General features: G+C 40.5%; 1 protein-coding gene across 5 annotated transcripts in view; it reads right to left on the bottom strand.

Annotated features, from left to right (window-relative positions):
- The window catches only part of LOC137340352 (sodium bicarbonate cotransporter 3-like), a 220,172-nt gene that overhangs the window by 98,204 nt on the left and 107,752 nt on the right, over positions 1 to 14,216 (bottom strand). For all 5 annotated transcript variants that reach the window (XM_068002800.1, XM_068002775.1, XM_068002786.1 and 2 more), the window contains one exon: positions 7,366 to 7,504. In XM_068002800.1, the coding sequence (XP_067858901.1) occupies positions 7,366 to 7,504 (139 nt within the window). The remainder of the gene's footprint in view (positions 1 to 7,365; positions 7,505 to 14,216) is intronic.

Genomic DNA, 14,216 nt, shown 5'->3' with positions numbered 1-14,216 from the left:
GGCCTGTTTCCATGTTGTAAACTTCTATGATTCTATCTAGGGAGGTAGATAGGGCTTTAAACTAAATAAGCGGGGGGTGGGGTCCAGGTGGAGAGAAATCTAGAGTGCTAAAGAGAAAAGACGAGGAAGCAGTGCAGGAAAGTGATTGCGGTAAGGATAACCAGATTGTGTCAGGAGCGTACAAAGAAAAGAGTGCACTAACAAATAGGGTCCGGGTAAGAAAAAAATAGTAACAAGACAAATAGGGCCATATCACAAAAAAATTTTAAGATGTCTAAAAATATCAAAAAGACAAATCTGAAGGCACTGTATCTGAAAGCACAAAGTATTCATTATAAGGTAGACAAATTAACAGCGCAAATAGATGTAAACGGATACGATATAACTGAGATTACGGAGACTTGGCTGCAGGGTGACCAAGGCTGGGAGCTGAATATCCAAGGGTATTCGATATTTAGGAAGGACAAGCAAAAAGGAAAAGGAGGTGGGGTGGCGATGTTAGTAAAGGATGAAATTAGAGCAATAGTGAGAAAGGATATTGGCTCAGAAAATCAAGATGTGGAATCAGTGTGGGTGGAGTTAAGAAGCACCAAGTGGCAGAAAACACTGGTGGTTGTTGTCTATAAGCCTCCAAACAGTAATGGTAATTGTAGGGGACGGCATCAAACAGGAAATTAGAGATGCATGTAACAAGGGTACTACAGTAATCATGGGTGACTTTAATCTAAATATAGACTGGCCAATCCAAATTAGCAATAGTACTGTGGAGGATGAATTCCTGGAGTGTGTACAAGATGGTTTTTTGAACCAGTACGTTGAGGAGCCAACGAGGGAACAGGCTATCCTAGATTGGGTATTGTGCAATGAGAAGGGGTTAATTAATAATCTTGTTGTGTGGGGTCCTTTAGGGAAGAGTGGCCATAACATGATAGAATTCTTCATTAAGATGGAAAATGAAGTAGTCCAATCCGAAACTATGTCATAGAGTCATAGAATTATACAGCACGGATAGAGGCCCTTCGGCCCATCGTGTCCGCGCCGGCCATCGAGCCCTGTCTACTCTAATCCCATATTCCAGCATTTGGTCTGTAGCCTTGTATGCTATGGCATTTCAAGTGCTCATCCAAATGCTTCTTGAATGTTGTGAGGGTTCCTGCCTCCACAACCCTTTCAGGCTCCAACCACCCTCTGGGTGAAAAAGTTCTTTCTCAAATCCCCTCTAAATCTCCCGCCTTTTACCTTGAATCTATGTCCCCTTGTTATAGAACCCTCAACGAAGGGAAAACGCTCCTTAGTATCCATCCTATCTATGCCCCTCATAATTTTGTACACCTCAATCATGTCCCCCCTCAGCCTCCTCTGCTCCAAGGAAAACAAACCCAATCTTCCCAGTCTCTCTTCATAGCTGAAGCGCTCCAGCCCTGGTAACATCCTGGTGAATCGCCTCTGCACCCTCTCCAAAGCGATCACATCCTTCCTGTAGTGTGGCGACCAGAACTGCACACAGTACTCCAGCTGTGGCCTAACCAGTGTTTTATACAGCTCCATCATAACCTCCTTGCTCTCATATTCTATGCCTCGGCTAATAAAGGCAAGTATCCCATATGCCTTCTTTACCACCTTATCTACCTGTTCCGCCGCCTTCAGGGATCTGTGAACTTGCACACCAAGATCCCTCTGACCCTCTGTCTTGCCTAGGGTCCTCCCAGTCATTGTGTATTCCCTTGCCTTGTTAGTCCCTCCAAAGTGCATCACCTCGCACTTTTCCGGGTTAAATTCCATTTGCCACTATTCCGCCCATCTGACCAACCCATCTATATCGTCCTGCAGACTGAGGCTATCCTCCTCGCTATTTACCACCCTACCAATTTTTGTATCATCAGCGAACTTACTGATCATACCTTTTACATTCATATCCAAGTCATTAATGTAGACCACAAACAGCAAGGGACCCAGCACCGATCCCTGTGGTACCCCACTGGCCACAGGCTTCCAGTCACAAAAACAACCTTCGACCATCACCCTCTGCCTTCTGCCACTAAGACAGTTTTGTATCCAAAGTGCCAAGGCACCCTGGATTCCATGGGCTCGTACCTTCTTGACCAGTCTCCTGTGGGGGACTTTATCGAAGGCCTTACTGAAATCCATGTATACCACATCCACTGCATTACCCTCATCCACACGCCTAGTCACCCCCTCAAAAAAATTCAATCAAATTAGTCAGACATGATCTTCCCTTGACAAAGCCATGTTGACTATCCCTGATTAATCCTTGCTTCTCCAAGTGGAGACTAATTTTGTCCTTCAGAATTTTTTCCAATAATTTTCCTACCACTGATGTTAGGCTCACTGGCCTGTAGTTCCCCGGTTTTTCCCTACTCCCCTTCTTGAATAATGGTATTACATTAGCGGTTTTCCAGTCCTCTGGCACATCCCCTGTGGCCAGAGAGGTTCTGAATATATGTGTCAGAGCCCCCGCAATCTCCTCCTTTGCCTCACACAGTAGCCTGGGATACATTTCGTCCGGGCCTGGGGATTTATCCATTTTTAGGCCTGCTAAAACCGCCAATACCTCCTCCCGCTCGATGTTAATATGTTCGAGTATATCACAGTCCCCCTGCCGTATTTCTATGTCTGCATCGTCCTTCTCCATAGTGAAAACAGATGCAAAAAATTCATTTAGAACCCCTCCTACATCTGCCGGCTCCACACAGATTGCCATTTTTGTCCCTAATGGGCCCTATTTTTTCCCTAGTCATCCTCTTACCCTTAATATACTTATAAAACATCTTAGGATTTTCCTTTATTTTGCTCGCCAGTGTTATTTCATGGCCCCTCCTTGATCTCCTAATTTCTTTTTTAAGTATCCCCCTGCATTTTTGTACTCCTCTAGGGTTTCCTCCGTCTTTAGCCTTTTGTATCTGCCAAATGCCCTCCTTTTTTTCCTAATCCATTCTCGCATATCCCCTGACATCCAAGGTTCCCTGGAGTTCTTGGAACCACCGTTGACCTTTACGGGAACATGTTGCCATTGTATGGTCTCAATCTCCCTTCTGAAAGACTCCCATTGCTCCGATGCGGATTTTCCTACAAGCAGCTGATCCCAGTCCATTTTGGCCAGATCCTGCCTTATCCTATTAAAATCGGCCTTCCCCCAATTTAGAACCTTTATTTCCAGCCCTTCCCTATCCTTTTCCATGACCACCTTAAATCTCACCGAATTATGGTCACTGTCACCAAAGTGCTCACCTACTAGCACTTCTTCCACTTGGAAGGAACATAAAAGCAGATTGTAAAAGCTTCTACAAGTATGTAAATCTAAACAAAGGAAACTACGAAGGTATGAGCAGTGAGTTGGCAACGATAGATTGGGGAGCTTCACTAAAAAGCATGACGGTGGATAGGCAATGGCTAACATTTAAGGAACGAATGCATGAATTGCAACAGTTACACATCCCTTTCTGGCGCAAAAACACAAAAGGAAAAGCAGCCCAACCATGGCTAACAAAATAAATTAAGGATAGTATTAGATCCAAAGAGGAGTCATATAAAGTTGCCAGAAAAAGTAGCAAGCCTGAGGATTGGGAGCTGTTTGAATTCAGCAAAAAAGGACCACGAAATTGATTAAGAGGAGAAAAACAGAGTATGGAGAGTAAACTTGCAAGGAACATAAAAGCAGATTGTAAAAGCTTCTACAAGTATGTAAAAAGAAAAAGATTAGTGAAGACAAATGTAGGTCCCTTACAGTCAGAAACAGGAGAATTTATAATGGGGAACAAGGAAATGGCAGAGCAATTAAACAAATACTTTAGTTCTGTTTTCACAGAAGAGGACTCAAATAACTTCCCAGAAATGCTTGGGAACCAAGGATCTAGTGAGAAGGAGGAATTAAAGGAAATTAGTATTAGTAAAAAGAAGTGCTGGAGAAATTAATGGGACTGAAAGCCGACAAATCCGCAGGGCCTGATAATCTGCATCCCAGAGTACTAAAAGAGGTAACCATGGAAATAGTGGATGCATTGGTTGTCATCTTCCAAAATTCTATAGATTATGGAACAGTTCCTGCAGATTGGAGGCTGGCAAATGTAACTCCACTATTTAAAAAAGGGAGAGAGTAAACAGAGAACTACAGACCGGTTAGCCTAACATCAGTAGTAGGGAAATTGCTAGAGTCTATTATAAAGGATATGATAACAGGACACTTAGAAAATATCAATGGGATTAGACAAAGTTAACATGGATTTATGAAAGGGAAATCATGCTTGGCAAACCTACTGGAGTTTTTTGAGGATGTAACTGGTAGAGTAGATAAGGGAGAACCAGCGGATGTGGTGTATTTGGATTTTCAGAAGGCCTTTGACAAAGTCCCACACAAGAGGTTAGTGTGCAAAATTAAAGCACATGGGATTAGGGGTAATACACTGGCATGGATTGAAAATTGGTTAACAGACAGGAAACAGAGAGTAGGAATAAATGGGTCTTTTTCGGGGTGGCAGGCGGTGACTAGTGGTGTGCCGTAGGGATCAGTGCTTGGGCCCCAGCTATTCACAAAATATATCAATGGTTTGGATGAGGGAGCCAAATGTAATATTTCCAAGTTTGCTGACGACACAAAACTAGGTGGGTTTGAGAGTTGTGAGGAGGATGCAAAGAGGCTTCAAAGCAATTTCGACAAGTTGAGAGAGTGGGCAAATACATGGCAGATGCAGCATAACGTGGATAAATGTGAAGTTATCCACTTTGGAAGGAGAAACAGAAAGGCAGAGTATTATTTAAATGGTGATAGATTAGGAAATGTTGACAAAAGGGACCTGGGTGTACACCAGTCACTGAAAGCAAACATGCAGATGCAGCAAGCAGTTAGGAAGGCAAATGGTATGTTGGCCTTCATTGCAAGGGGATTTGAGTACAGGAGCAAGGATGTCTTACTGCAGTTATACAGGGCCTTGGTGAGACCACACCTGGAATAGTGTGTGCAGTTTTGGTCTCCTTACCTAAGAAAGGATATACTTGCCACAGAGCGAGTGCAGCGAAGATTCATCAGACTGAGTCCTGGGATGGCAGGACTGTCGTAAGAGGAGAGATTGGGTCGACTAGGCCTGTATTCACTCGAGTTTAGAAGAATGAATGAGAGGGGATCTCATTGAAACGCATAAAATTCTGACAGGGCTACATAGACTGGATGCAGGGGGGTTTTCCCTGGCTGGGGGGGTCTAGAATGAGGGGTCACAGTCTCAGGATATGGGGTAGGATATTTAGGACTGAGATGAGGAGAAATTTCTTCACTCAGAGGGTGGTGAACCTGCGCAATACTCTACCACAGAAGGCTATGGAGGCCAAGTCACTGAATATATTTAAGAAGGAGATAGATAGATTTCTAAATACAAAAGGCATCAAGGGATATGGGGAAGAGAGCGGGAATATGGTATTGAGATAGAGGATCAGTCATGATCATATTGAATGGCGGAGCAGGCTCGAATGGCCCACTCCTGCTCCTATTTTCTATTTTTCAATGAGTTGCAGGAAAGATGGGCATCGACTTGGGAGGCGATGTTCAAAAACTTTTGAGGAGGGGGAGTGATAACAGCACTTTTGAAAGGGAGGGGAATAGTACTTCAGTAGAGGGAACCATTTACAATGTCAGCACGGGGACCAGGAAGGGAAGCTGGGGAGTCAGCAGTTTAGCGAGAATGGGATCAAGGGAGTTGGAGGAGGGTGCCACGAACAGAGGTAGAATCATAGAATGTTTACAGCACAGGAGGAGGCCATTCAGCCCATCAAGCCTGTGCCGGCTCTTTGAAAGAGCAATCCAGTTAGTCCCATTCCTCCACTCTTTCCCCGTAGCCCTCAATTTTTTTCTCTACAAATATTTATCCAATTCCTTTTTGGAAGCCACAATTGAATCTGCTTCCACCACCCTTTCAGGAAGCGCATTCCAGATCATCACTACACGCTGCTTAATTTTTTTTTTCCTAATGTCACCTTTGGTTCTTTTGCCAATCACCTTAAATGTAGGAGAGTAACTAGTGAGAAACACAGGATCAGAGATAGGGCAAAGTCAAAATTGCTTCACGATAACACACCTAGCCTGCAAAATTGGAACTGAGTCGACCCTGGGGCAGCTTTAGTAATCTGAACTCTGAGCCAGTCAAGTTCGCAACACTCCAGAGCATGGTTCATGGTTGATCAGCTGGTTTGGCTCATTATGGGGTATGGAGGGGCAGACCTGTCATGCGGCAGGAAGCCGGGATTCTTCCCACTCAGATCTAGATAACCTGCAAGCCAAAAGTTTAATGAGTAGGCAGGTCTTTCTGTGCAAGTAGCAGGAAGCTCCCTTTGTCTGTCTATTCTGTATTTCCCTGTGTTTTTTTTTTACTTCCTGAGAAAAAGCAAAACAAAACTGTGAAGCAGGAATCTATCAATACAGTCCAGCTAAGAGGCTCCCATCCTCAGGTAGGAGCATAATCTCCAATCCAAAACACTTGCTAAATGCAAGAAAATTGGCAGGCCTCCTGAAACATGTCAGGGATTCAGGTCACAGTGGAACATCAGGACTGGTATTCTGGACCTTAAAATGACTAGACTCCCTGCACTTCAAGTATCTTTGCTCTTCGTCCCTATTTTAGTTACAACTAACTTGATCTGACCTGACAGATAAAAATAAATCCCAATCATTATTGTTCAGAGCTTTATATGGAAAACATAGGATTGGATCACACCCAGTCATAGAGTAATGCAGCTTCAAAAGGGTTGCACTGGTCTCCAGACCATATAAAATTATAGACCTGTTTTATAATCATACACTAATCATTTGGTTGAATCTAGATGGCTTCATGATAGCTGAATTGTTTTAAAAAATGGTCAGGAAATTTGGAACCAAGCTGAAGTTACTCAAGGCTAGTTACTAGGATAAAACTACTTACATTTCTGGAAAAGAAAAATATAAACAATTTTTAAAAATTATTTTGTATACTGAATAGTCCTTTCTAGCTCTTCCAAATCACTGACTGCAATATAAAATGACACTATTCACAGAAAACATTAAAAGATAGCAGCATAAATCGATTTACTAAAACTCCAAAGTTTCTGATGCAGAATTATAAAATCAGGTTTGTTGATCACCAGCAGAAAGAATTCTTAGTGGTAGTCTCTGATCAGAATCTCACAGAACACCCTTCTAATGACAGGTAAAAGTCCTTCCTTTGTGTACCATGTAACGTTACAAGATTTAACATTATTCTGTATATCGGTGGACACATTCTCCACGTAACAGTAGAATACAAAAATGTAAGCACCCTCCAGAGGTAACCAGGAATTAAAATGAAACAAAAGTAATAAACCCGTTATCGTAATACTAGTGCTTACCGGGCCGTTTCTTTCCACTCACAATCTTCTCCATCACGGAAGCAAAGTTCATCCAGTTCTGTGAAAAGATCATGAGGTATGTGCTCCTCATCATCATCCTCTATCCCCAGGATAAACTGGACACGTTGAGATGGGGTATCTGCATTTTTTAAAAAGAAAACAAAATCAAGTTTAACTACTGCATTTGTTCAACAAACTTGTGTTGCAATTCTGTTTTTAAAAAAATCTGTACTTGTTCTTCTAAATTTTAATACACATTTAGTTAACACTGCATTTTGTACATGGAGACCTACAGGCGTAAACTTCCTGGAAAATTACAATGTATTGCCTGCAGCTTGACATGAACAATTTTTATCACAGGTGAAAAGTTATAGTAACTTCCTTGTTAGTTTCCACACTACCCATCTACTTTAGAAATAATGCAGACTTTGATAACTATCTTGTCACTATAAATAAGTTTCCAGAATATTCTAAATACATAACCTGGAAGCGCTTACAAACAAATGTCTGTACTCAGTACAGGAGCTGAATAAATGTATTCTAGGTTGTCTTGAGCTATACACCACTCAATGATGCAGGGTGAACAATTAACGTGTGGTGAGGACTCTGCAGCTAGCGTTTCATTAACCAGCCATCAGAAGCGTCTCCGTTTGCATCTCTAATTTGTATACCAAGCCTTTGCAGTGCTTTTAGTCTTGATTTTGCATATTGTTCTTAAAAAGGGACTATTTATTTTGTAGGGAAGTTTCACTAGTAGTCAAGGCAAGCAAGATCCATAATCAAAAGAAAATGGCTGCTGCTGCCCAGGACTAAAGTAGTTTTCTAGGGCATTTGTTTGTATATAACTCTTCTATGTAACAAAATGGCCAAGTAAGGAATTAAGTTTTTTTAACGAAACTGCTCACCTGTTATTGTGCTTGTGTGCTTATGAATACAGCAGACCACATTTGCACATTCGTTAAACCAAGTATAGTTAACTATACAAAGCTTAACTAGAAAAAAGAAAATTTTATCTTTAAAAGCCACAATTCTTAAATACATTATATACAAGCATGTTCACCAATATGCTTACTGCAGCTCAATTAGTACAGGTATACCATGCAAGAAATTATGCAACACAGCACAGGAACGTGGCCTTTGTTTCCAAATATTTTCTTGAAATTCAGATTGTACTCGCCTGTTCCTCTCGTTCACCTTCCTTATCCCCCCCTCCTGCTCCCTATAGCCGGAAGACTGCCTGTTTTATTGTGGCTAAACTCTCATTAGATTTGAATGCATGGGTATGTACAAAGAGCCATGTGCCACTCAACTCCAGTTAGCTACCTATGTTTTAAACATCCTCAATATTTTTTATTTGACTAGTTTTACATTATATAGAAGTGTCAGAGCACAGGCAAGAATTCCAAACATTTCTCCAATTACTGTACAGAGGGGGGAACATGCATGTATTTTTCCACAATATAGTTTTCCCTTTCTCACTGCTACTGATGCTATCCTGTAAAATTCAGCTCCATACTATAAATGAAGCGTAAATCCATGATTGTGTATCTTACTGTTTTCCAGCCTATATAAAACAGCACTGAGTTAACAATGAGGTTTTGTGAGGAGGCAACAGTGCTGAAATGCTAGAACAGGGTTCCCCCCCCACCCACCAAGAAATAAGTAACAAGGTCTATATTATATAGAATACATACAAATAGATTCAGACTAGGGAACTGGAGCCACACACTATTAAAACCATTGTAAACAATTTTACAACACCAAGTTATAGTCCAGCAATTTTATTTTAAATTCACAAGCTTTCGGAGGCTTCCCCCTTCGTCAGGTGAACGATGTGAAAATGAACGATTTTCACATCGTTCACCTGACGAAGGGGGAAGCCTCCGAAAGCTTGTGAATTTAAAATAAAATTGCTGGACTATAACTTGGTGTTGTAAAATTGTTTACAATTGTCAACCCCAGTCCATCACCGGCATCTCCACATCATGACTATTAAAACCAAGTACAGAACAAAATCTTAAGACATTATAAAGCAATCAAAACCTCTCAGAAATATCTCTACAGAAAAACTAAAATCAGTTCACCTAATTTTCAGAGCATTAGTAAAAGGCTCATTAATAAAAAGTTACAATTCTGGTGCACAATTTCTTAGTACAAAATGGTCTTCACGGAGGATATTTAACTACTCAATAACTGCAATCTAATAGAAACCATATCAACACTGTGACTGGACTCAATATCCACTCCCTCCACTGCGACTACACTACGTACAATCTACAGGATGCACTGGAGTAACTCACCAAGGTTACTTTGATAGCACCTCACTACCCTGCGACCTCTATCACGGAGGAAAAACAAGAGCAGCAATGTCGTAGGAACATTCTCACCTCACTTCCAAGTCACACACCATCCCAACACGAACAAATACCACCATTCCTTCATTGACAATACCTAACACCATGTGGGAGCACCATAAGCACGAGGACTGCAGCAGTTTAAAGAAAAGGCACACCAGCACCATCTCGGGGCAACTAGAGATGGACTTACCAGCGTCACCCACATCCCACAAACAATTTTTTTAAATGGCAAATCTTAACCACATTCATTCCAACAAAGCAACACACACAATCTTAATGCATATAACAGTTCTTTAAAAGCATTGTAGAAAGTTTATGATGACATTTTTACTGAAAAAGTCACAAAGCAAGAACAATGGTACTCAGATTAAAATCTGGATTCACAAACACGTGAAGGTGCTACTGTTAGCTCGCCAGCTTTATGGGAGTTCATTCAATGATAGTAAAACAATACATTCATGAGCAAAGTTTTGCTTATTCAAAGTTTACGAAATAAGGTGAAGTACTCAGAAATCAAGCAAACTTGATTTAAGGAAACAAGGTCGTATATACAGTTCTTCAGTTCGAACTTCCCAGGTAGAATGCAAATTACTGTTCCATTTCACTGGTTCATGTACCTTTCTTGACTACAAATCGCTAATCCAAATATCCTTATGCAACTACCTCTATAAACTGGGTAAAGTTATACTATTGATTGACATGGATGAGATGATTTCATCTCAATACTATTTCCCTTCACTTACCCATACCTCTTATCTTCCTTATTCTAAGTTGCCAGACCCACTTCATTTAAGTCTCATATAGTACCACATTAACATGTATGGGTTCTTTCATAGTCTGGGATATAATAAGCAGGCAGGTGCTTTTCTTGTCTTGGGAGGCTAGCTTTAGCATTCCAGTAGAGATGGCAAATACTGTTCAACCTCTGGTTCTTTTAAAATATATATTAGCCCTTTTTCCGCCCATGTCTCCAAACAGCATCAGGCCTTTGAAGTCTCTCCTATGGCATAACGTTTCAGGGTCTTGACTATTTTTCCACAGAAAAGGTTTGGAAAAAGGAGTTAATTTAAATGTTGTGTTTTAATGCTAATGTATTCAAACATGTTTTTTCAAAAAAAAGGTCAGAGATGAAAGATGGTTAAGACATGAATGAGCTAGCTTTGATATTTCGGCAAACTGTAAATAATAAGCAATTTGTTAGCTTGTCTCAGTAATCACTTGTATTGGAAAGCCTCTGATATCTTTTTTTGGCTGTGAACAGCAAGAGATAGATGACAGATAGGACAGGCTGGCCTTTGAAACAGAAATCTGCACAGGCAGTCAGGTTTTTGAAACAGAAAGCCGAGAAGAAGTATGGCATGGAAAAGGGCTGAGAACAGGATACTATGCAGGGGTTAGAACTTGCAATTATATAATACCTTTTACGTAGTAAAGCATCCCAAGGCACTTCTCAGGTGCGTAATCGGACAAAAATTTTGAAAGTTTTTAAAACTGTTAACTCTAACATCTTCCAGTTCTGATGAAAGGTCTTCAATCTGAAACGTTAACTGTTTCTTTCTCCACAGATGCTGCTTGACCTGCTGAGCTTCTCCAGCATTTTCTGTTTTTATTTCAGATTTCCAGCATCTGCAGTATTTTACTTTTAATTTGACAACATCCTGCGCTGTATCGATGTTATTCATTACAAATAGCACTGCATTGAAGAAAACAAGCAACTGACACTTTCCAAAAATTGACTGGCCCACTACTTCCTAACATTGGTAGTGATTTTTTTTAAACTATTTTCTTCTGCAGATAAAAATTTTTACAGTAGTAGATTTATATATGGTTATAAACACTCCAACTATACCCAAGGATCCAAGATCTGTACAAATAAACATTCACGCGTAGAAACTTCTGAGGATGTGTTCTCGTCCTCTCCATTCATATAGACAAGCACCGTTTCACAGTAATCAAAGTCAGAAGAGTGCAAGCAGTAAAGAGATTAGGTTTGGTGATTTTATTCCAACTACTAGGAGTGCTGCCTGGTGTTATTCCCCAGCTGTATTAATTGTAGGATATTAAGTGAATGTGTCCCAGGACCAAATCATGTTTAGGGTAGGACAAAGTCCAACAATATATAGGATGATTTAGGCGTGCTCCTCATGCCAGCTTTTTCTTTGGGTCTTTCCCGACTCTTCCAGGTTTTCAGGAGTGGTTGGATATTTATCCTGCTTCACTGTGATTGAGTGTGCATTTTTCCCCAGATGTGGTAAATTGCACATCTCAGTTGCTTCCACTTCAGCAAGATGCAGGCACATGCTGGTATTAAAAAATATGGACAGTTCTGATGGAATGTGGCATAAAAATAACAGTTGCTGAACCACACTACATCAGCAACTTTTAAGAACTCCATTTAAGCCAAAATGGTGCATCAGATGTTGTGCTTAAAATACACATCCAGCATTTCATGTCTCTTCTTACCGCTTCTTCTTCTGGCGCAAAATACAGTTCTTTTGCTCTTTCCTAATTGTCACTCCTCTCGAAGGCAAGAGGGGTAGAATTTCACAGGCGTCAACCATTACTTCGCCCAAGTGGCCATTCTTCATGTGTCAGCAGGCTACTTGATCATAGGTGGTATTGTAGCCAAGCCTGATCTTGTCTCGACCCAAAGTCAGCACATGCACACACACTTTCCAACATGGGTCAGTGGCCGGGGATCAGGAAGAAACTTGGCTAATTTTTCCACTTCTTATCTGAAGGGCATTGAAGCCAATTACAGAGTCCCTACAGCTGAAATACAAGTTGTAGGGCTTTTCTTTTGAGCTTTCAGAATCACTCAGGCATCTGACTAAAAAATAAGGCACACATGTAATTCCATGCAACATGATCAACTAGAAATAGATGCATAATCAGTTATGTTGATCGCTCCCACTACAGTAACAACACCTCAAAAAAAAATTCACAAGCAGCCCACTGGGATAGTACATGACTTGGCATAATTAGATTGTCTAACATAAACCCAGAACTACAAAATACATTGTTCTAACTAAGCATTTGAAGTAAAAATTACAACCATTGTTGACATCACAAGTTTCAAGCCTTGAATTTTAAAACATGGTTGACATAATGTTGCTATTCGAAAGATACAACATACTACAGTGGAAGACCAAAAATGGACTGAAACTATTGAGCGGTTTATATCTGAAAATTGAACAAATGTATTTAGAAATCATCACGGGGTAGCAGTGACAAACATGCACAGCATTACCATAAACTGTGCCACAATAGGAAGCTGATTCACCCCAATTTTTCACAGTCAGTGCCTGATCATAGAAGCTAAATGCAATGCTTCACTGCAGGGAAAAGGGGAAAGATAAATCTTTTAAGTTATTACATGCTGCTTGTGTCATCTTACAGATAATCAGTTCACAAGCAGCAATGGTAGAGGCTTGATCACAATTAGCCAATGAAAATGTGTGACAAAAATATGCATGTTGCTTCAATTAATAGGTTGTGGTACTGGAAAATCTTTGTCTCATTGCTTCTTGTAACAATGCTGAGTATTATTACTTATTATCTAGCTCAGAATACAATGCTAAGCACCCCATATCATTAGTCTCAGTGTGTATCCTAGCCACTCAACAATGATCTCCATCGCACCACACAAAACTTCTGTTCTCACTACATATGATGCCACTACAAATTGAACAAAAATTGCCACATTTAATGACTCAACAATCTTTATGACCTACATCTTAACAGACTTCCGACAGAGCAAAAGTCAATATAGTGTTAATACTAAAATACTAGTGTTAATATTTCTAGTTTAAAAAAAAATTATATTCTTACTGAAAAAGTCACAAAGCAGGGAAAATGAAAATCAAATTAAAACCTGCATTCACAAATGAAAGTGAAATTTATATTGGGCATCAGCTCTGTTAAGTGTCTTCCATGGGCATCATTACTAGTGTATTCTAAAATAAGGTACTACTGCTGGCATTTAGCCATTGCATGAGTAGAAAGATCTGCCCTATTCTGAACTTAGCCAGCCCCAGATTTTGAAAGTGAATTATCAAACATCAGAAATGTGATCCTCATCAGGTACTAAGAAACATCCACTGCTGAAGACGAAGTCAACAAACTGGGTGAAAATTATTCTAGGCTTACTGACTGCCAAATGTCATCCGGCACCATATAGGGTGAACATACATTAGGTAGCATAGGGAAAACAGTAAATTAATGTCCCTTTTTCTACTGCAAAATCTATAGGGTTAACCCGACCTACCCTGCCACCCAGTAAAATCATCACCACAATCTGCACACGTCCAAGGTTGGATCTGAAATATTACATTTTGTAACTTTGCCTCTGGTCCCACTGCTCCACTGAAAACAATAAGTAGCTGGGAGTGGAAGCTGAATATGATGAATATATCTCTGTCTGACTTGGAAATGACACCAAGTAGATGGCTCCAATCGAAGAGTCAGTCACCACATGGTGAATTTTTGAAATGA

This window comes from Heptranchias perlo, chromosome 2, assembly GCF_035084215.1.
Source record: "Heptranchias perlo isolate sHepPer1 chromosome 2, sHepPer1.hap1, whole genome shotgun sequence".
Taxonomy (NCBI): domain Eukaryota; kingdom Metazoa; phylum Chordata; class Chondrichthyes; order Hexanchiformes; family Hexanchidae; genus Heptranchias; species Heptranchias perlo.
This window is presented reverse-complemented; position numbering and strand designations above follow the sequence as displayed.